At 48.3% G+C, this 24,355-nt stretch overlaps 1 protein-coding gene across 4 annotated transcripts in view; it reads right to left on the minus strand.

The window, feature by feature from the left end:
* Positions 1–24,355, minus strand: part of nup214 (nucleoporin 214) — a 138,613-nt gene that overhangs the window by 3,535 nt on the left and 110,723 nt on the right. For 3 of the 4 annotated variants that reach the window (XM_038781704.1, XM_038781703.1, XM_038781701.1), the window contains 4 exons: positions 9,933–10,088; positions 9,093–9,264; positions 5,273–5,409; positions 2,457–2,487 (listed from right to left, as the gene is read on the minus strand). In XM_038781704.1, the coding sequence (XP_038637632.1) occupies positions 2,457–2,487; positions 5,273–5,409; positions 9,093–9,264; positions 9,933–10,088 (496 nt within the window). Of the gene's footprint in view, positions 1–2,171; positions 2,488–5,272; positions 5,410–9,092; positions 9,265–9,932; positions 10,089–24,355 lie in introns of those variants that run through there. The other variant, XM_038781702.1, reaches the window with a different exon arrangement.

Consider the following 24,355-nt stretch of genomic DNA (forward strand, 5'->3'; position numbering starts at 1 on the left):
GACAACATCAAGGATGCAACGGCCCACAGACCCAAAGATTAAACCTGGACTTGGAAAAATCTATGAGTGGATGCCCAGCACAGCACTAAGTGACATAGGTAGTAAATAGGTGGTGGGCAGCACAATAGCATTGTGGTTAGCACTATGGCTTCACAGCGCCAGGGTCGAATCCCCGCTGGGTCACTGTCTGTGCAGAGTCTGCACGCTCTCCCCGTGTCTGGGTGGGTTTCCTCCGGGCGCTCCGGTTTCCTCCCACAAGTCCCGAAAGACGTGCTGTTAGGTGAATTGGACACTCTGAATTCTCCCTCAGTGTACCCGAACAGGCGCCGGAATGTGACGACTAGGGGCTTTTCACAGTAACTTCATTGCAGTGTGAATGTAAGCCGACTAGTGACAAGAAAGATTATTAGATTAAATAAGGACATGAAAGGGCGAGGGAGACAGAGAAGATAAAATAAGAAAGAGGGAGGCAGATGGAGAGAGGGGGAGACAGAGAGAACACAAGGGGGCAGAATGGGGAGAGAACGAACAAGGGGGTAGAATGGCAAGGAGAGAACGTGGGGGGGGGGGGGGAGGGGAAGGGGCGTTCAATGCAGAAGGACGCAGTTGGACGATCTAGGTGACAGCGTGTTCATCCATAAGAAGGCAAAACTTATTTCTGGATTCTATAATTTAGGGTTCGAGTTAGGAGTAGCTTCTGGAATCAGAAAATACCAATGCCAGGACAAAAGAACCCGTTAGGAGAGAGGAGTAGGAACATCAGCACCAGTCCAATTGGAAGGGAAAACGGTTTAGACGGTTACTATTGATTCCCAGTACAGAAGCATTTTGTACCCAAGCCATTATTCCTTTCACAATTCTCACATCAATCAACAGCGAGTTCAGCTTCTGGCATTTAATGACAAATTGAACGCATTTATTTTAACAGAGTGACTGAAAGGAAGAAGTGAACAGCAAATCGGGTAACAGATGGATTAGCCAGGGTATGAAATGATCTGTTTAATTTGCATTCGAAAGCAAGCATCTTTTTATTTTAAAAAAATAAGTTTAGAGTGCCCAATTTATTTTTTCCAATTAAGGGGCACTTTAGCGTGGCCAATCCACCCAGTCTGCACATCTTTGGGTTGTGGGGGTGAGACCCACGCAAACACGGGGAGAATGTGCAAACTCCACACGGACAGTGACCCAGGGCCGGGATCGAACCTGGGACCTCGGTGCCGTGAGGCAGCTGTGCTAACCGCTGCACCATGGCGCTGCCCCCTAAAGCAAGCATCTTGTCACAACGTACCGAGTCCAGCATGGACGGGTCTGATCTGTATCACGGGCACCAGCTCACCGGTGATTACTAACCACACAAAACTGGAGAGTTGTGAATAGGGATTTACAACGTGACTGCAACCCAAGGGCAACTTGGAATCAGAACCCAATCTCTTAAAAAAAATCTATGAACCTTTAAATAAAATTGTACCTTGCAACAACATTTAGGTCCAAAGTTTATTTTTTAAATAACGTTTTGGGGGGGGGGATTCATTGCTGGGACTTTTCTGGATAGGACAGAAGCGTTTGATACGTAAACCAGCAATTGGGATCAGGAATAGCTTCTCGAAGGATCTCTGAATGATTTAATTGCAGAGTAAGATATCAATGTCTGGTGCCAGAGTGACACGCTGCAGTAGAATTTGCTTGTCTGACAGACTTGTGCCCCATAATGCCGGCTAACACTCCCCAGTTCAATTCTGAAGCACTGCTGCAACGTTGGAGGTGCCATTTGAATGAGATGCTAAACTCGAGGTCCTGTCTGCGCACTCGGGCGAACATAAAGGCCACTTTTTAGACAAAGAGCGGGGCAGTTGCCTACCAGGGTCCAGGGCAATATCTATCACTCAACCAACAGGATTGTCTGGTCATAAATATCTTTGCAGCTTGTGGTACCTGTGCATGTATTTTGTTTTTAAATGGAAAGCGGACCTCTCAGCCAATTAAGATCAAAACTGAAGCAGCATATAAACTGTATATCAAAGATGTACTCAGCCACAGTGTTTTGAGAGACTGCAATAGTCAGGGGTTGACCTAACATTTTACTAACAACCTGGAGATTTAAATCAAACCAAATGAGAATGACTCTTTCAAGTCCTTTAACTTTCTACCTCCTCATTATATAATAAAGTGTATTTCTCCGCTGATTAATCCTTTATTGAACGTAGTAGCAAAACAACAAAACACAACAATCCTCTTACAGTAGAAATACAGAAGACAACATGTACACAGTACAACACAGTAAAAAGCAAATTCAAGGCATTATCCGAAATGCAAAATTGGGAAAATTGTCTTTTAACCCATAAAGGGCTTGCCACTGTGTTTTTTTTTGTAGGTCCGGCTTGATCAGCAGACAGGGGTTAATAGGATTCCAGGGTTCTGGTATCAGTTAGAAATGAACTTTCAGCCTCATTACTTACTGATGAGGTGCTCCAAATCCGCTTCCAAACCCTGCAAATAATTTAATAGGAAACAAAGCAAACATTAGTCTCTTCTTTAACAGGCGTGTCCCACAAACATAAAAATCTCGCATAACAGCTTGCATTTATACAGCCCATTTCAAGGTACTCGGACATCTAAAGAGCTTCACATCCAATGATGTATAGTCACCGTTCTAGTACTGAGAAATACAGCAGCTAATCTGGGCACAGCAAGCTGCAGAAAATAGCGATGAAAGACACGACCAATCATTTGATTTTGTAGTGATAATGGTTAAGAGTTAAACAGGGGCTCAGACGGAACACCTCTGCTCCACTTGAAACAACGACATGGGATCTTTCACACCCACCCAAGGGAGAAGAACGGGGCCTCGATTCAATACCTCCTCAGAAAAGCAGCACCCCCGACAGTGCAGCGCTCCCTCGGTGCCTCACACTGGCCGTGTTACCCAAAAACTGGGGCAGGAGACATATGGCCCCTTGAGCCTGCTGTGTGTGCCTTTCGATAAGATCACAGCTGATCATCCATCAAGCTTCACTTTCCCATCCTAACACTGGATTCCCTTAGTGTCCAAAGTTTCATCAATATCAGCCTCCAATAACTGGGCATCCATTCCTCCAGTTTAAACGGCAAAGATTCACAGCCCTCCCAGTGAACAAAGTTCTCATTTTAGTCCTAAATAGCCCATTGCTTATCCTGAGACTATAACCCCTATTTCTAGACTCTCGAGGCAAGGGAAAGAGCCTTGCATCTTGGATTTGATGCTCAAGTCCCTGCAGGATGCTGGGGAGAAGGATGATTATAGCTCCTGAATGGACGTGAAAATAAAGGCTCTTGTGACTATGTCATGGCAACTATTTACAGGCAGCCGAGTCGCCTGTACAGAACCCAGCAACTTGTGGACGCAGACTTTGCATCGGGAACGGATGCCAACTATTTAAACCTTTTCAATTAGAATAGGACATGGAATATGTCGAAGTTACTGCAGTGTGATTAGGAGTCTCCACAGCTGCTTTGTATGGAGTTTCAGTCACGTGACATTCCCACTCTGCCGCTGCCAACAGCGGAATTGTCCAGATTGTGTTCATGTCCCTTCACCCAGTCCAGTGTCAGCTGGCGCTCAGTTGGTAGCTCTCTCACCCAAGGTGGAGGGGGAAGGCGTCAGCACCAAAATCCTGCCCAACACTCCCAATGCAGTAGAGAATGATGCATTGTCTTTATGAAACGCTACCCTGCCTGCACTTGGAGGTGAATCCCACGGCACAATTTCAAACAAGAACAGAGAGGTCCCACCCGGTGTACTGGTTAATATTTATCCTCAATCCACATCATATAAAACAGATTACCTGGGCAATAACACATTGCTGACTGTAGGAAGCCTGCACCCACAATCTCTTCATTACAACAGGAAATACGGTTTCAAAAAGTACTTTGGGATGTCCTGGAGTTTGAAAGTTGATCCTTTTCCAAATAAATGGAATTCTACATAAACTTTCAAAAATATTTAAATTTAGAGTACCCAATTATTTTTTTCCAATTAAGGAGCAATTTAGCGAGGCCAATCCGCCTACCCTGCACATCTTTTTGGGTTGTGGGGGTGAGACCCACGCAGACACGGGGAGAATGTGCAAACTCCACACGGACAGTGACCCAGAGCCGGGATCGAACCCGGGTCCTCAGCATTTTAAGGTAGCAGTGGGGCTGGTTTAGCACACTATGGGGCTGGTTTAGCACACCATGGGGCTGGTTTAGCACACCATGGGGCTGGTTTAGCACACTATGGGGCTGGTTTAGCACACTATGGGGCTGGTTTAGCACACTATGGGGCTGGTTTAGCACACTATGGGGCTGGTTTAGCACACCATGGGGCTGGTTTAGCACACCATGGGGCTGGTTTAGCACACTATGGGGCTGGTTTAGCACACTATGGGGCTGGTTTAGCACACCATGGGGCTGGTTTAGCACACCATGGGGCTGGTTTAGCACACCATGGGGCTGGTTTAGCACACTATGGGGCTGGTTTAGCACACCATGGGGCTGGTTTAGCACACCATGGGGCTGGTTTAGCACACTGGGCTAAATCACTGGCTTTTAAAGCAGACCATGGCAGGCCAGCAGCACGGTTCAATTCCCGTACCAGCCTCCCTGAACAGGTGCCGGAATGTGGTGACTAGGGGCTTTTCACAGTAACTTCATTGGAAGCCTACTCGTGAAAATAAGTGATTTTCATTTCATTTTTAATTGCAGTGCTAACCACTGCGCCACCCAGAATTCTACATAAACTTACACCACAGCATAAAACAAAACTTGTTTCCATTTTGCACGTTCCTTTCAGAGGACATGTTGAAGAGACATAAACAGAATGCTTTTCACACTGGGAAAGGCTACAGATTAACAGCTTCACAGTTACTCCCCATCCCAACTATGCAGATGGAAGTCAATGGAATGCGGCGACGTTGCATGGGTGCGGCGACGCTGCATGGGTGCGGGTGGCTTGGGTGCAGTTATCCGTGTGTGCCCCTGTCTGCGTGTACAAGACAGTTACTAACAGATCCAATAAGGAATTCAGATGGAACGTCTTCACCCAGAGAGTACTTACAATGTGGAACCCGTTACCGTGGGAGCCCTCGAGGCCTTTGGCGTAAATCCCATTAATGGGAAGCTCCATAAACACCCAGGGGGAGGATGGATAGGCTAACAGGGTTAAGGAGAAATAGGAAGGGAGGAAGCCGGTTGGCCCAAAAAGGGCCGTTTCCCTGCTACGTATAATGTTGGTCACAATCATGGGGATTCATACCTGGTCCGGTGGGCCCAAAGCCTGAAAAACCGCCCCCCTGTCCTCCAAAACTAGGTGCCGGAGGTGTTCCAAATGAACCTGCATTTTGCTGATGGGCTACACTTGCAAACGTTTGTGCGTTGGCAGTGTTTCCAAAGCTGTGTTAAAAAGAAAAGAAAAGTTATTGATTAGCCACAACGTACAACTGACCACTTAAAACGCAGCTGATAAAGGGAGGCGGCTCCAGGGTTTAGCCAACTGTGTACTGCGTGCAGCCAGACAACGACTGCATGGTCTTTTCCAAAGCGGTAATTAATTTATCACACTGAACAGAATATTTAAACCTTCCATGATGGTTAGGAGAGAATTGCTGGCAAGACCAGCGTTTACTCCTCGGTCCTAACTGCTCACAAAAAGGTGATGTCGGGTCACCTTGCTGTCAGTGGCAAGGTGAAGGTGTTGGCTGATTTTGACTCGGTGATGATGAAGCAATAGAGATATGTGCCCGAGTCAGGGTGATGTTGCAGGTTATGGTGTTCCCACGCACCTGCTACCCTTGTCCTGCGAGTGGGAGAGATTGATGGTAAGTTTGGGAGAGGCTTGTCAAAGAAGCCTTGTTGCGGTGCATCTTGTAGCTGTTGCAGACTGTAGCCATGGGGCACTGCTGCTGAAGGGAGTGGATGTTTAAGTCAGCGGGCATTGCGTCTATCAAGTGGACTGATCTAATTAACTAATGGTGGAACCGACGAGACTTCTAGGGTGGGATGTTGCGGCTGCATCAGTCATGGGCGCAAATCCCGCCATGGCCGCTAAATCTCCCAAGAGGCGAACAGTGGGATTTGCATTGGCAAGATTTCGGAACGCGATCTTCCCAGGCCCTCCACGATGACGCAATCAGGTTCACACCCAGGAAGGGCGCAAATCGCAATTGTATGAATTTGTATCCATTACAATATACTCAGCACAGTTAATGTCGCATCTTCAACCCTTATTAAATCTTCCCACCCACCAGGTGTCACATTGGCAGGAATTACTACTGCATTTTAAAATGCAGGAACCAGGTGCCGTGACCTCTGAGAGGGAGGGAGGAGTGAGCATAATGGTCTCCACTGAGCACCAGGGAGCTCAAGGGGACAGAGTCTGACTGGGACGGGCTTGGGAATTTCCGGAATGGCGGTCACGACTGGTGTGGGTGGTCCTTTATTCTAATGCCTGTGCTGCTTAAAAGTTCTTAGAGCGCTGTGTTTGGCTAGTCCAGATGGGGCGGGTGTGATGAGAGTCTAGGAGGTGGGCCGAATGGGCTGGGTGGATGAGACCCTGAAAGAGAAGGGAGGCGTTGGGGGACAAAAATTCTCGAGAGGCTGTCCGGGAGTCATAAGTGTAGAAGCATGACAGCAATGAGATCTCGGAACGATACAGCCAGAGTAAGAAGGATACCTATTGTGCCCACTTAACATTCCAGAGGCCTGTGCTCACCAAACTAACTGACCATCAAGAGTTGACCCGCAACAATGTCAGCTGCTCACAGTCTCAAAGTCAAGATATGGGATGAATACTCAGGGTTCAAGGCTAAACCTTTGGGTACACGGGAACGAGAAACACTGGGCATGCTTATGTTCCAGGCCCCAATTGCCAGTGAGGAGGGGGTGGGGGGAGAGAGAGAAGGTGACTGACTGGTGAGGGCATAGGCCGACGCCTGTCATGCAATAGAAATGGGAGGGCAACCGAGCTGTGAGAGAGAGGTAGCCGCTGGATAGGGTGTGGGACTGGCTGCTTCCAGATCCAGGTAACCAATGGGTCAAAGGAGGTACTAATGGTATCTGGCTGCGTCACTCAGCAGGCTCGAAGGGCCGAATGACCACCTATTTACTAGGTCTCTGCGTCTCTCTCATACCCCTCACGGAGAGGCAAGTGATATCGGTAAGGAGCTGGCTATCGTTTTTATTGCCGCGTCGGAGGAACTCAGCCTCCAACAGCAATGAACGGCGTCACCAGGGAAGAGCCAGCAGCTGGAGGCTGGGAGACTACAGGGCAGGCTCAGGGCCCAGAGGCCATGCCAGCCGTACAGAGGGCACAGAAGGAGACCGAGGATGTACAGGGCCGGAGTGTCCTGTGTGCAGCTGTCGGACGACATGTGCCACAAGGAGACTCCACCTCACCAGGTACCTGTGCATGGAAGGGAGGGTGACTCCGAGTCCAGAGATGGCAACATTTGAGGTGTCGGAGGATCCGGGGGCCCAGGAGAGGAGAGAGGCCGATGTTTTGGCCTTTGCCTTCCAGGTGGCCTGGAGACGGAATTTGATGGGATGGAGTGTTTCGGAGCCTCCAAAGTCGACGGTGTGGGTCAGTGACATGGCAGAGGTTCTCAGGCTAGAGAAGATTAGGTTTGTCTTAAGAGGTTCAATACAGGGGTTCGCTCGGAGGTGGCAGCCGTTCATCAACTTCTTTAGGGAAAACTGACCGCCATCAGAAATGGGGGCGGGCGGGGCATGGCATTGTAAAATAAGGATAGGGATATATGGGCAGTCAGGAGGTAGGGCGGGGAGAGTAGTTGGTATGCTATTGTGATGTTGTTGCGTGTCGGTCCGCTCTGCTGTTTAGCTGATTAAATGCTAAAATTCTACATGCTTCAATAAAATGTTTTCCAAAAAAAAGGTAGAATGCAATAAAATCTCAATCGGATCGAATCTTTGGGAAGGCGCCTCCAGATCCGAGGGAAGTGGAGTTTGGTGATTGTGGAGGAGGCCCCAATCCCACATGAATGGATTTGTGTGTAACTCAGTTTGCCGGCTGAACGCCGTACGGCCCAGCTTCTTTGCCAGGGCAACTCCCCTTTCCTGCAGGATTGGACTGGAGATGGGAATGTTCACTGCCTTTCCCCACGTCAGCAGAGCCTTATCTCTGTCTGAATCGGCAGCCATTCTCATCCTCACAGGAAAGGGTGTCTGTCCAACTCTTCCCATATGTTCTCCTTGCGTTTCACAATTTAAAAAACTTTCCCCCCCCCCCCCAATTAAGGGGCAATTTAGCGTGGCCAATCCACCTAACCTACACTTCTTTGGGTTGTGGGGGTGAGACCCATGCAGATACGGGGAGAATGTGCAAACGCCACACGGACAGTGACCCAGGGCTGGGATCGAACCCGGGTCCTCGGCGCCGTGAGGCAGCAGTGCTAACCACTGCGTCATCGTGCCGCCCCTTGGGGTGTTTCATAATCATAAAATCCCTGCACAGTGCAGGAGGAGGCCATTTGAGTCTGTGCCGACCCTCTGAAAGAGCACCCTATCTCGGCCCACTCCCCCTAACCCAGTCGTCCCACTTCACGTTTTTGGACACTAAGGGACAATTTCAGCACGGCCAATCCATCTAACCCGTACGTTTTTGGACTGTGGGAGGAAACCGGAGCACCCGGAGAAAACCCACGGGGAGAACGTACAAACTCCATGCAGTCACCCAAGCACGGTGTCAAACTGGGTCCCTGGTGCTGTGAGGTAGCAGTGCTAACCACCGTGCCACCCCATGCCAATGAAGGCTTGCCCCAGCACTCCATGATGTCCGGCTCCTGTATCATCTAACTTCACTCTGATTGGTCAGCAGAGTCATATGGCAAGCTGAGACAATTTATATCAGGAGTAACCAGTTCGGAAATTTAGCTGGTCATGAGCAATGTTCTCTGAGATTTCCCATTCTGTTGGTGGGAATAGTTGACGGCCGTGGCATGACCAGAAGTCCGTGCTATTCAAGTTTGACTCATTACAATTCCATGCTGTGGAGACACAGGCAGATCCAGCCAGCCCTCTGCGCCCCTGCCAGCCCCACCGAACATTTCCCCAGGTCTTACCCAAACCCTCCAGCACTGGCAGCTGCCGTTCCTTCACCAAACACCTTGCCTCCTGACGGACTCATGGATCCACTGAAACCTGGTGCCCCCCCAAACGCTGGCGACCCGCCAAAAGTCGGGGCACCACCAAATCCCGGAGGACTGCCAAACACAGGTGCGGCACCAAAACCACCTGAGGGGGAGAGAAAAAAAAGAGGAAAGGGTGTCTGAATGAAGGAGAAAACACAACTCAACACATTGGCTCAGAACGAGGATGAGCAACCAGTGAATAGAGAGGATGTGAGAGGGGAAAAGGGCAAGGGGAGGAAACAAATACCTCAGGCAGATGTTCGCGATCATGTGTTGTGACATTCGGTAATCTGGAGATAATTCAATACATTTCAAATTGAGCAGATATAATTCAATGAATAATCCATTTGAGGGCAGCACGGTGGCACAGTGGGTTAGCCCTGCAGCCTCACGGCGCCGAGGTCCCAGGTTCGATCCCGGCTCTGGGTCACTGCCTGTGTGGAGTTTGCACATTCTCCCCGTGTTTGGGTGGGTTGCGCCCCCACAACCCAAAAATGTGCAGGGTAGGTGGATTGGCCACGCTAAATTGCCCCTTAATTGAAAAAAATTAATTGGATACACTAAATTTTAAAATATAAATAAATAAATAAATCCATTTTGTTCAGGCAACTGACAAATCGGCAGGCAAATCTGAAACCAGGACGATCGCCCCAATCTTCACACAAGAATACTTCCCACTCTGCCAGTTCCCATCATAGGGCCCCACCCTTCCTTTACCGATCGGGATCACCCACTCTACGCAGTCAATTCCCGAGCAATCCATCTTGTTACCTGGGGCTTTCGTGGGCGTGGTAAAGCTGCCAAATCCTTGGCTGGCGACGCTGGAGCCGGCAGTGAACGAGCCGGCAGATTTCAGATCGGATCCAAAGGAGGCACTGCCAAACCCAAACGTCTTGGCACCGCTGTTTCCAAACAGGTTCTGCCCACCTGGCGAAGAACAGACACCCCCATCAGCAAAGTTACATCCTCAGCGTCATTCACATCCCTGTTGTTCTGGGCCCCATCTGACATTTGGTGCCACCGACTTCAGTGGAACCCAGCAGCACGGTGGGAACTGGAGGGGGATGAGGTGGTGCTGCTGTTGCAGGCTGGACGGGAGGCCAGTTACGGGTCCCCGACCCCTCCAATTTCACCCCCATTATCTAGTCCATTGCCTCATTGTTCTTTGTGGGAGATTGCTGCGCGCAAACCAGTTGCTACAAATCCCTGCATTTACAACAACAACCATACCTCAAAGATACTCATTGGGCTCTGAGGCACTTTGGGAATACCCTGAGACCTGGACGCTATAGAAATGCAGGATTGTCTGCAAGCGTTTAGTGTATCAGCTAACCACCATTAATATTATCACAGGCCAAAGTATAACGTTCGAGAGGTCACAGGATGTTTATTCGAGAACTTGCACTTACACCATATCAGGACATCCTGCTGCATGCCTGCGTTTTATAGAGTATTGACATACAGGCCAATTGCACGCTGCAGTGTCCCTCAAACACAATTTATTCATGTTGGCCGAGGGAGGGATTTTGGACAGAACATCGGGCAAACCCCCTGCTCTATTTTGAGGAATATAACAGCATCATAAGACATAGAAGCAGAATTAGGCCATTCGGCCCATCGAGTCTGCTCCGCCATTCAATCATGTCTGATGTTTTCTCATCCCCATTTTCCTGCCTTCTCCCCATAACCTTTGATCAATCATGAACGTATCTATCACTGTCTTAAAACACTCAGTGAATTGGCCTCCACAGCCTTCTACAGCAAAGAGTTCCACAGATTCACCCACCCTCTGGCTGAAGAAATTCCTCCTCATCTCTGTTTTAAAGGATCGTCCCTTTAGTCGGAGGTTGTGCCTTCTGGTTCTAGTTTTTCCTACAAGTGGAAACATCCTCTCCACGTCCACTCTATCCAGGCCTTTTACAAAGTTGTAAAATATCAATAGATAAAGGCAGAAGAGAAAGCCTCAGAAATCTTCTGATCCATCTATTCCTCGTTTTGCTAGCACCCCCCCCACCAAACCCCACTCACCTAGAAGTCAGAAAGCCTCCAGCCCAGCAACTCCACAAATTTAAAATTCCCCTCCTGGTTTGGAAATCCCTCCACGATCTCACTCCTGCCCGACTCTGGAGCCTCCTCCGAACCCACAACCCTCTACATTTTTCCAAATCCGGCCTCTTGTGCAACCTTCCCTATTGGATCAGGAACTAAACCCCCCCCCCCCACTCTAAACCCTCGAATACCACCCGCTGTGATTTTTAGAGGCACCTTAAATCTATCGACCAATTACCATCAGCAGGCAGGAAATCCCCTTACCTGACACCGCTTGAATTTCTGCCTGATAACCAGCTTTATTGTGAAGCCCCCTGGGGTGGTTTACTACATTAAAACGTGCTATAAAAATGCTAGTTGCTTTGCTCACAATGCAATACCTCATCAGCCCATTTCACTCACCCATTTATACCTTTCATAGTTTACCAAAGCCCTCATTTCAGTTGCCAGTAAAGTTTGCGAACGCTCCCTACACTCAAGTGCAAATTATATAAAGTGGACCTGATTCCACGGCAAACACAACCTTTCGACAATCTCGCTTTCCACAATAGACATAAAAGTCATTCGCCTCAACTACTCCTTGTGGGAGTGTGTTCCACATTCTCACCATTCTCTGGGTAAAGAGGTTTCTACCGAGTTCCCCAATGGATTTATTAGTCATGCCAGTGAAGTAATTTTTGACGTATAGTAAATGTTGTGATGTGCACGGCGAGAGGGTGAGAGAGAGAGAGGGCGAGAGGGAGAAAGGGCGAGAGGGAGAAAGGGCGAGAGGGAGAAAGGGCGAGAGGGAGAAAGGGCGAGAGGGAGAAAGGGCGAGAGGGAGAAAGGGCGAGAGGGAGAAAGGGCGAGAGGGAGAAAGGGCGAGAGGGAGAAAGGGCGAGAGGGAGAAAGGGCGAGAGGGAGAAAGAGCGAGGGTGTGAGAGAGAGCGAGGGTGTGAGAGAGAGCGAGAGAGAGAGAGAGAGAGAGTGAGGGCGAGAGAGAGAGTGAAGGCGAGAGGGAGAGCGAGTGCGAGGGAGAAAGAGAGCGAGGGCGAGAGAGAGAGAGAGAGAGAGGGCGAGAGAACGAGAGAACGAGGGCGAGAGGGAGAAAGAGCGAGGGTGAGAGAGAGTGAGGGCGAGAGGGAGAAAGAGCGAGCAAGAGGGAGAGAGAGAGGTTGAGAGAGAGTGTGAGGGCGAGAGAGAGAGAGTGTGAGGGGCGAGAGAGAGAGAGAGTGAGGTCAGGAGAGAGAGAGTGAGGGCGAGAGAGAGAGAGTGAGGGCGAGAGAGCGGGAGAGAGAGAGTGAGGGGAGAGAGAGAGAGAGTGAGGGCGAGAGGGAGAGAGTAAGGTCGAGAGAGAGAGAGGGAGGGCGAGAGAGAGAGAGCGAGGGCGAGAGAGAGAGAGCGAGGGCGAGAGAGAGAGAGCGAGGGCGAGAGAGAGAGAGCGAGGGCGAGAGAGAGAGAGCGAGGGCGAGAGAGAGAGAGAGCGAGGGCGAGAGAGAGAGCGAGGGCGTGGGCGTGAGCGAGCGGGGAGAGAGAGAGAGAGAGTGAGGGAGAGAGAGAGAGAGAGAGGGCGAGAGAGAGAGAGTGAGGGCGAGAGAGAGAGAGTGAGGGCGAGAGAGAGAGTGAGGGCGAGAGAGAGAGAGAGTGAGGGCGAGAGAGAGAGAGTGAGGGCGAGAGAGAGAGAGCGAGGGCGAGAGAGAGCGAGGGCGAGAGAGAGAGAGAGAGCGAGGGCGAGAGAGAGAGAGCGAGGGCGAGAGAGAGAGAGCGAGGGCGAGAGAGCGAGCGAGCGGGAGAGAGAGAGAGAGAGAGAGAGAGTGAGGGCGAGAGAGAGAGAGTGAGGGCGAGAGAGAGAGTGAGGGCGAGAGAGAGTGAGGGCAAGAGAGAGAGAGGAGGGCGAGAGAGAGAGAGGGCGAGAGAGAGAGCGAGGGCGAGAGAGAGCGAGGGCGAGAGAGAGAGCGAGGGCGAGAGAGAGAGAGCGAGGGCGAGAGAGAGAGAGTGAGGGCGAGAGAGAGAGAGTGAGGGCGAGAGAGAGAGAGTGAGGGCGAGAGAGAGAGAGTGAGGGCGAGAGAGAGAGAGTGGAGGGCGAGAGAGAGAGAGTGAGGGCGAGAGAGAGAAGTGAGGGCGAGAGAGAGAAGTGAGGGCGAGAGAGAGAGAGTGAGGGCGAGAGAGAGAGAGAGCGGGTGAGGGCGAGAGAGAGAGAGAGAGAGTGAGGGCGAGAGGAGAAAGAGCGAGCAAGAGGGAGCGAGACTGAGGTTGAGAGAGAGTGAGGGCGAGAGAGAGAGCGAGAGAGAGAGCGAGGGCGAGAGAGAGAGAGCGAGGCCGAGGGCGAGAGGGAGATAGAGCGAGCGAGAGGAAGAGAGAGGGAGCAAGAGAGAGAGAGAGCAAAAGAGAGAGCGCGAGAGGTTTGCACTAACTCAGGTGGAGAGCAATGGTGTCCTGGCCAATGTTTACTGTTCAATCATTACTACAGCAGCAACTTATAGTGTTAGTACAATCCAAGCTGGTGGTGAAGCCGAAACCAAGGAGCTTTTCTTTGAGCAGGTTGTTCGGTCCCACAGCTCCCCCACCATTGAACCCAGTGTCCCAGCTATCCCCCATTCATGTGTTGAAATTAATTCCAATTCTTGTTTCTCTTAACCATAACCGGTGCAGACTCGATGGGCCGAATGGCCTCCTTCTGCACTGTAAGTTCTATAACAATATAATTGAAAAGACATTAACATTCACCACTTCTACTATAAAAACGTTCCATGACGCTTCATAGGAACGCAGTCAACAACACTTGGGCTGAATCACATAAGGACATTCGGGCATGCGGGAAAGGTTTCAAGGACAATCGCAAAGGAAGAAAAGAGACAGGGAGAGAATTCCAGAACTTGGGGCCTGGGCACCAGAAAGCACGGCTGCCACTGGTGGAATGATGAGATAGCAAGAACTTGCAGTTACCTAGTGCCTTTTGTCAACTCATAGCACGCCCAAAGTGCTTTGTAGCTAATGACGTGCTTCAGAATGTTAGTCATTATTGCGATGCAAGATTACTGTGCACCGACTAGCTCCTCACGATGGCCAACAAAACGATGATGGGAACCTGTCATAAAGCAGCTGCAGAGTGCTTCTAAACATGCAGAGGACGTGACAGGTATTTCATAAATTCCAAGCTCTCTCTTTTACCTCAATGTCACAAGACACAACTTCACAAGACAGCACTGCAGACGGTGCTTATTGGGTCATGTCAAGGAAATACTGAATCAAAGCTTTTAAGAAAAAGGCCACTTTGCCAATCATCAACATTCACTGATGTGAAATAATCTGAATTGCGCTCCCTAAAGATTAGTGCAGCCATCACCTCACAGCACCCTTTCTGACAAATCCAAGGCACTTCTCTCGATGGTGTGAGATGCAAGGGCTTTCTCTCTCTCTCTGTGCTCAAGGGCTTACTGAGCCACAGTTAATGTTCCTCACAAATGCAGAGGTTTGTTCTCTGCGCTCTGATGGATTACAATGCCGACTCGGGCAGATGGCTGATCGTCGGCTATCCCCTAGTGCACGTATTCATTTTAGAAACCCTCACAAGGCACGGACATAAAAGCCTGCCCGGCAGCTTTTTGTGACGCATACAAGGGGAAGTTACATAAACACACGAGGGAGAAAAGAATGCACAATAAGGGTTAGACTAAGGGAGGCTGGGAGGAAGCTCACGTGGAGCATAAACACACCGACATAGACCAGTTTGACCCAACAACCGGTTTCTGTTAAATCCTCAAACCTCCATTTACAGAGCACTTCCACAACCTGCATAGTTACGCTCAATTAAACACTGATGTGAACTTTAAACTCATTGACCCAGTTCATGCGCAAATGACCACCGTTAACAGATATAGATTACCTAGATTGGTTTTTCTCACCTAAACTGTGTACACCCTACTGTCAGGAGCCGATAGTCTGGTTTTGGGCTGTGTCACAAGACATCACAGCTAACTGACCAAAGGGCTACAGCAACATTGCACCATCTCAAGAGTTTCTCAAAGGACTGCTAGGTGAAGCTGCCCAGTATAGCGATTATGACTACTGCTCACTCCTATAAATAGCCCACCTCAAGACAAAAATCTGTTTATCTTTTGTCTTGTAACAGTTAAATTAAGCTACTCGAACCATAAGACACAGGAGCAGAATTAGGCCATTCAGCTCATCGAGTCTGCTCCGCCATTGGATCATGGCTGATGTGTTTCTTATCCCCATTCTCCTACCTTCTCCCCATAACCGCTGATCCCCTTATTGATCAGGAACCGATCTATCTCTGCCTACGGCGCCAAGGTTCGATCCCAGCCCTGGGTCACTGTGTGGAGTTTGCACATTCTCCTGTGTCTGCGTAGGTTTCACCCCCACAATCCAAAGATTAGGTGGATTGGCCACATTAAATTGCCCTTTAATTGGAAAAAAAAAACAATTGGGTAGTATGCTAAATTTATATTAAAAAAAAAGAAACTATCTACCTGTCTTAAAGACACATTTGGGCTCCACAACCTTCTGTGGCAAAGAGTTCCACAGATTCACCACCCTCTGGCTGAAGAAATTCCTCCTCATATCAGTTTTAAAGGATCGTCCCTTCAGTCTGAGATTGTGTCCTCTGGTTCTAGTTTTTTTTTTTACTAGTGGAAACATCTTCTCCACATCCACTCTATCCAGGCCACGCAGTATCCTGTAAGTTTCAATAGGGTCTCCCCTCATCCTTCTAAACTCCAACGAGTACAGACCCAGAGTCCTCAACCGCTCTTCATTCTTGTGAACCTCCTCTGGACCCTTTCCAAGGCCAGCACATCCTGCCTTAGATACGGGGCCCAAAACAGCCCACAATACTCCAAATGGGGTCTGACCAGATCTTTATACAGCCTCAGAAGTACACCCCAATCTTGTATTCTACCCCTCTCGACATCAATGCTAATATTGCATTTGCCTTCCTAACTGCCGACTGAACTTGCACGTTAGCCTTTAGAGAATCACGAACAAGGACTCCCAAGTCCCTTTGTGCTTCTGATTTAATAATCTTTATTGTCACAAGTAGGCTTACATTAACACTGCAATGAAGTTACTGTGAATTTAGAAAATAGTCAATCCCTCCATTCTTCCTACCAAAGTGCATAACCTCTCACTTTTCCACATTGTATTCCATCTGCCACTTCATTGCCCACTCTCCGAGCCTGTCCAAGTCCATCTGCAGCCCCCTTGCTTCCTCAATACTACCTGTCCCTCTACAGATCTTTGTATCATCTGCAAACTTAGCAATAGTGCCTTCAGTTCCTTCTGTTAGATCATTAATGTATATTGTGAAAAGTTGTGGTCCCAGCACAGACCCCTGAGGCACACCACTAGTCACCAGCTGCCATCCTGAAAAAGACCCCTTTATCCCCACTCTGGGGCTTCTGCCAGTCAGCCAATCCTCTATCCATTCAAGGATCTAACCCGTAACACCATGGGCTCTTAACTTATTTAACAGCTGCCTATACAGGGACACGGTGGCGTACAGGTTTTGACACTGGACTGGTAATCCAGAGACCCAAAGTACTCTGGGGTCCCAGGTTCAAATCCTGCCATTGCAGATGGTGAAATTTGAATTCAATAAGAGTCTGGAATTAAGTCTAGCGGTGACCATGAAACCATTGCCAATTGTTGTAAAAACTCATCTGGTTCACTAATGTCTTTTAGGGAAGGAAATCGGTCATCCTTACCTGGTCTGGCCTACATGTGACACCAGACCCACAGCAATGTGGTTGACTCTTAACTGCCCCCCTCAAGGGCAACGACCACGTCCCATGAACAAATAAAAGAAAATCATGTCAAAGGTCTCCTGGAAATTTAAATAAATCACATCCACTGGTTCTCCTTTGTCTAACTTCCTTGTTAGCTCCTCAAAGCACTAACAGATTTGTCAGACGTGACCTCCCTTTGACAAAGCCGTGCTGACTCAGTTCTATTTTATCATGCACTTCCAAGTACTCCGCGCTCTCATCTTTAATAATGGACTCTAAAATCTTACCAATGACCGAAGTCAGGCTAACCGGCCTATAATTTCCCGTCTTCTGCCTCCATCCCTTCTTAAACAGGGGCGTACAATAGCCATTTTCCAGTCCTCTGAGAGCCTCCCTGTCTCCAGTGATTCCTGAGCGATCACCACAAATTCCTCCACAATTTCCTCAGCTCCCTCCATTAGAACCCTGGGGTGTCGTCCATCGTACCAGGTGATTTACCCACCTACATACCTTTGTTTCCCCAGAACCTTCACCTTAGTGATGGCCACAACACTCACCTCTGCCCCTGGTTCTCCTGAAGTTCTGGCATCCCACTGGTGTCTTGCACGGTGAAGACTGAAGCAAAGTGACTATTCAGTTCCTCTGCCACTTCTTTGTTTCCTATTACTACTTCTCCAGCCTCATTTTCTGGTAGTCCAATGTCTACTCTTGTCTCTCTCTTACCTTTTATATTGTGAAAAAAATTCGTTTTTATCTCCTTTTATATTATTAGCTCGCTTCTATTTTTATATATTGAAACATACTCCTTTTATCTTCTTTTGTATTATTCGCTAGCTTACACTCATTTCATTTTCTCCCTCACCCTTATTGCTTTTTTAGCAGTCTTTTGCTTGCTTTTAAAAGCTACCCAATCCTCTGGCTTCCCACTAATCCTTGCCACCTTGCATGCTTATCTTTTATGCTGTCCTTGATTTTGCTGGTTAGCCGTGGATGCCTTGTCCTCCCCTTAGCAAGTTTCCTCCTCCTTGGGATGAATTTCTGTTGTGCCTCCCAAAACTGCTGCCATTGCTGTTCCAGTCTTCCCTGCTAGGCTCCCCTCTCAATCAACTCTGGCCAGCTCCTCCCTCATGTCTTTGTAGTTACCTTTACTCAACTGTAACACCGTTACATCTGATTGCAGCTTCTCCCTCTCAAACTGCAGGGTAAATTCTATCATATTGTGGTCACTGCCCCCTCAGGGTTGATCCACCTTAAATTCCCTAATCAGGTCTGCCTCATTACACGTCACCAAATCCAGAATTGCCTTTTTCCTAGTCGGCTCTGTCACGTTGCTCCAAATAAATCTTAGACATTCCACAAATTTATTTTCTTGGGATCCGCTACCAACCTGGTTTTCCCAGTCCACCTGCATATTGAAGTCTCCCATGATTATTGAAATATTGCTTTTCTTATCTGCCTTTTCTATCTCCTGATTTATTTTCTGCCCCACATCCTGACGACTGCCATGGGACCTGTACACAACTCCCGTCAGGGTCTTTTCTCCTTTGCAATTCCTCAACTCTACCCATACTGATTCTATGTCTTCCGACCCTATATCGCTTCTTGTAATCGATTTAATTTCATTCTTTACTAACAATGCAACCCCGCCCCCTTTGCCCATCTGCCTGTCCTTTCGATAGACACATATCCATGGGAATTTAGATCCCAGCCCTGATCCCCTTGCAGCCACGTCTCTGTGATGCCCACATCGTACCGGCCAATTTCAATGTGCGCAACAAGCTCATTTACCTTGTTTTATATATACTGCGCGCATTTAGGTACAACACCCTCAGTCCTGCAATGACAACCTTCCTTCTCATATTTGTCCCCTTTTTTGCTCTACCTGAAATTAGATTCTTGCCACCTTCTATACTCTCTGTTTTATTACATATTCTGGACACTTTACTAATCTCTCATGAGCCCTCGTCTCCCTTAACTAGTTTAAAGCCCTCGTTCTTAACCTGCACTTTTACCTTTTCCTTTAACTTGGATTTTTAAATTCTACACCCCCCCCCACCCTCACCCACACCCACCCCCCCACCCTCACCCACACACCCACCCCCCCCCACCCTCACCCACACACACTTTTTAGTTTAAAGCCCTTTCTACAGAACCACTCACCGCCTACCTGCATTTTGACAATTCCCGATTCCAAAGTATGTACAAATATATTCCCACCAGGTACGATGTTTTGGCCAATAAATGTGAAACCGAGAAGGGGAACACAACCAGTGTCTGAATTCAGCTCCTGATGGGAAAGGGCTCCTCACCAGGAAAATTACACCTCATAATAAACCTCTCAATAACCTGGTTAAACAGGGCTGGATCAAAGGGCCAGATCGTTAAGGGGCATTTAGTCCCTTAAATCCAGTCCTACCCTTGTAGTTTATGCTGCTTCTTTAATGACTAGTGTCCTACTCTCCACTGTTTTCCCAAACAACTTGATCTATGATTTAACAGATACAATTCTAACAATGAAGTTTCAGAATATTCAGTTCTACTGGTTTTATTTCCACTTGTAGGAAAAACTAGAACTAGAGGACACCATCTCAGACTAACAGGGCGATCCTTTAAAACTGAGATGAGGAGGAATTTCATCTGCCAGAGGGTGTTGAATCTGTGGAACTCTTTGCCGCAGGAGGCTGTGGAGGCCAAATCACTGAGTGCCTTTAAGACAGAGATAGATAGGTTCTTGATTAATAAGGGGATCAGGGGTTATGGGGAGAAGGCAGGAGAATGGGGATGAGAAAAATATCAGCCATGATTGAATGGCGGAGCAGGCTCGATGGGCTGAGTGGCCTAATTCTGCTCCTGTGTCTAATGAAGGAGCTTCCAAGAAGTAGTTCCCAGGGCAACGAGGTAAGTGGAACCGATTGATAAGCCAGCAGAGGCAGAGTGGGCCGAATGGTCTCCTTCTGAACTATATGATTTTAAACTCACACCAAATCCAAAATGCATCAGGACTTGGCTCAGCCCATTTCCATGACCCTAATCGCCAAAGGAGGACAGGGGAGGCAAATATCTGGGAACACCATGGCCCACAATTTGCCCACCTTTCCGGATTCTCAATGGGGTGGAAATCCTAGAATTCCCCTGCCAAATAATGCCAGCCAGCACCGGACTGCAGGAGTTGGAGGAAAAGACCAGTCACGTTCTCAGGGCAACCAAGGACAGCCAATAAATGTGGCTCTGCCAGCAGTGACATCCAGAGAACAGGTAACAAAAATAAAGTGATATCGCTCTTGCCCCTGAGGGATGGAGCATTATGTCAGGTGACACTCCAGTGCATTATTCAAGAGTGGTGCCTGCTCAGAGCCACTGATAGATCCAACAGAGACCCTTCTGCTTATTCCAATGCTTCAAGTGGATGCTAAAATAGTCAAAGAATTATACTGAGAGGTGTCCCAGTGTCCTGGCACTGAATGATGGAGCAGATTAATCTCGCCCAGCCTGATCCTATTTATTACCCCGTTAACCAATATCACCAAAGTCTGTACAGTGGGGAAACGGTATTCCAATTTTGGCTGCAAAAAAAATACAGTGGGACAATTTCCTGACCCAAATGAAACTGGGAAGTGACCACAGGTTAAAGAAAGCTCAGTTTACTCCTGATCATTGTCCTGTCGGAATCCCAAATGAATTACAGCTAATCCGGAGCACGGTCTTGCCGTTCATTAACTGAAAGGCAATCAGAGCTGCTGGAAGAGTTTGAACGGTAAAACAGCGGTGTTCCAAGAGATTCAAATCATGGAATCATTCACCTGTGAAGGACGATGGGACGGGCACCAAATAAATCTAACTGGGCACACTGCCACAGAGTCGACGTAAGCAGAGGCTCCAATGATCACTCTCCCCAAGACCACCCAGGCATGGGAAACACGGCTGAAGAGGGGCAGATAACTCTCAGGCTGTGCCCATCCTGAGGGCACTGGCTAGGAGCTGATCCAGAAGGTCCTCCGACTTAAAACATACTCCACACTGCACTCCCCAACAGGGATGTTAAAGAATCAAATGTTGAGTTATCTTTAATTTAATTGTGTCCGGTAGTTTGGAATTGGAATTGATCTCATTAGCAGTATTTTTTTTAAAAATTGACTCACAAAGGATGTGGGTGCCAGCATTTACTGCCCGCCTCGAGTTGCCTTTGAGAAAGTGGTGAATACAACTGAGAGGCCGCAAGATTTTTTTTCCCAGAGGGCAATTGAGAATCAACCAAATTGCAGGCGACATCCTGTAAGGGCACAAGTGGCGGGCATTGTTAACGGCACCGTTCTCGCCATCTTGGTACTCCAGAAGCCTGGTAATAGAACATAGAAAAATACAGCACAGAACAGGCCCTTCGGCCCACGACGTTGTGCCGAACCTTTGTCATAGATTATCATAGAATTTACAGTGAAGGAGGCCATTTGGCCCATTGAGTCTGCACCGGTAGCCCTGAGGATGTGGGGAGAGTGGAGGCAGCACGGCGGTTTGGAGGGAGCGTTGGTGTGGGCACCGATATGCGATAGCCATCGGTTCGCTCCAGGGGGAGCTGGACAGGGGCTTTCGGAGGTGACAGCAGGCAGGAATCGAGAGATTTGGGGAATCTATTTATTGATGAGAGTTTTCCGAGTTTGGAGGAGGAGTTTGAGTTGCCAGGTGGGAACGGGTTCTGGCAAGTGAGGGATTTTGTTTGGAAGCAGGTCTTGATCCGTCCACACCTCCCGCAAAGGGGGCTACAAGATAATATGACGTCAAGAACAGGAGTTGGGGAGGGGAAGGAACTGATGAGAGTGGGAGGGAGCCCAATAGGGGAGGTGAAGAGAAAGTGGAAAGAAGAGTTGGAGGGGGTGGGGAGTTGGAGTCTGGGAGGAGGCCCTGCGGAGAGTTAACGTGTCCTCGTCGTGCGCCAGGCTCAGCCTGATCATATCAAGATGGTCCACAGGGCTCACAAGGCCCGGATGAGCAGGTTCTTTGAGGAGGTGGAAGACAGGTGTGGCCGATGTGGGTGGGATGTCCTGCCAATCATGTACACATGTTCTGGGCGTGTCCGAGCCATGTGACAAATAGGGGTGGAAAAAGCAATGGCGGGAGGGCCGGTGGTGTGTTTTGGGATTCGCGTTTGGGGGGAAATGAAGGTTATTTCATTGTGTCTTCTGTTGGATGTTATTGTTGAAAAGCGTTAAAATTATAAATGCCTCAATAAAATATTTTCTAAAAAAAAGAGTCAACCAAATTGCTGTGGGTATGTAGTTATTACGATCCCAGATCAGACCCCAGCAGTGGCCAGGAGACTGAACAGATCCCAATATTTTATTTTAATTTTGTAAGACTATGAGGAAAGGAGTGATTTCATGCACAAATAGGGAAATGTTATCTTGAAGCAAACTTTATTGCTAACGCAGGATTAAAATGCCTTGAGCATCACACAAGAAAATAGCTCAGCTCTTAAACAATGATAATCAATAGTGATACCATAACCCTAAACTGCTATCTTTATTCCCACTCAAACAACAAACCTGTCTCAGGTCTCAATCCACTTTTAAATACAGTTAGCACTCAGGAACACTTACTGCAAAGAGATGTCTTAGATACTCCGCTTTGCGAAAGAGAGATCTTTTGAGACTGCTTGAAAGAAAGAGACCTGACCCCCCTGTCAGAATAATGCTGAACAGGGCAGCACGGTGGCGCAAGTGGTTAGCACGGTTGCCTCACGGCGCCAAGGTCCCAGATTCGATCCTGGCTCTGGGTCACTGTCCGTGTGGAGTTTTCACATTCTCCCCGTGTTTGCGTGGGTTTCACCCCCACAACCCAAAGACAAGCAGATTAGTTGGATTGGCCACGCTAAATTGCCCCTTAATTGGAAAAAATGAATTGGAGACACTAAATTTAGAAAAAAAAGAATAATGCCAAACTACTGGGTGTATTTCTTCAGAAAACCTGCACGGCTTCCCTTCCGACCAAAAACTAACCCAGAAAACCTCAATACCCGACTGCTTTTACCACGGACTCCTCCCAGTAACTACATCATCTCACTAAACTGAACCCAGTGCCTCTGATTACCCCACAGAAAACCCTCTTAATATCAATAAAAGTCCATTAGTCCAAACTTTTATGATGTTTTAATTGCTCCAAAAAGCTTAGCTGCATTTCAAACCAGGATTTTAAAAACATGATTGCAGCAGTCATACACACACTAACTCCGGCTTTTAACCCTTATTGTACCCAATACATATCATACAATAGATCAGTAATTCCTACATTGATCACATAGGCATGTAAAGGGCTGACTGAATGGCAGGTTTCCTTCCCGAAAGAGTGAACGTTTTTACTCAAATGGGTCGTTTCATGATCATCATTACGGACGGTAGATTTTGTATTCTGGATTACCAGCCATGGCGGGATTTGAACTCCAGTCTCATAATCATTCACCAAGGCCTCTGGATTATTAGTCCACTAACGTAACTGCTGGCATATCCTTTGATTGTCCCTTTGATGTGGACAGGCCCCCGAACAAGACCCTGGCGGTTTGTAGGTGCGAGTAGGTGTATGGATGGAATCTTGTGAATTATTCATCTTTCAATTACACAAGGCTACAGGGGAGGACTGTCATTTTATGATGGGTCGATCGCAGTGAGTCATTGCATTGAAAATCTAGAGTACGCAATTCTATCTTTCCAATTAAGGGGCAATTTAGCGTGGCCAATCCACCTCTTTTTGGGGTGTGGGGGCGAAACCCACGCAGACACGGGGAGAATGTGCAAACTCCACACGGACAGTGACCCGGGGCCAGGATCGAACCTGGGCCCTCAGCGCCGTGAGGCAGCAGTGCTAACCACTGCGCCAGCCTATGTCATTTTGTATTGATACATAAACGCAAAGAGCAGATTGGAAGGTGACACCTGTCAAAAAGAATACAACCTATGCTGACAGAAAATTAACACCCGCACAGGAGTGTGTGAACTGGCTTCGGCCGTAGGATTTAATTGACAGAACAATCAGGATGCATAATACTGAAACTGTCAGGGATGTGAAATGGAAGACCAGGGCAACGCTCCAACAACAAAATAAAACGTTGGAAATAATTTGCAGAATCGCTGACGTCAGCAGTTAGGTCAGGCCCACTGCAGAGTGGGTGGAATCTCAGGTAAAAAGGCACAAGGTTTGGCTCTGTACAACTGTATTATACTGAAATTTTTAATTGTTATCTTATACTTCGCCGGCAGCATGTTAGCACGGTGGTTAGCACTGTTGCTTCACAGCGCCAGGGACCCAGGTTCAATTCCCGGCTTGGGTCACTGTCTGTGCGGAGTCTGCACGTTCTCCCCGTGTCCGCGTGGGTTTCCTCCGGGTGCTCCGGTTTCCTCCCACAAGTCCCGAAAGACGTGCTGTTAGGTGAAT

The sequence above is a fragment of the Scyliorhinus canicula genome, chromosome 21 (assembly GCF_902713615.1).
Source record: "Scyliorhinus canicula chromosome 21, sScyCan1.1, whole genome shotgun sequence".
NCBI lineage: Eukaryota > Metazoa > Chordata > Chondrichthyes > Carcharhiniformes > Scyliorhinidae > Scyliorhinus > Scyliorhinus canicula.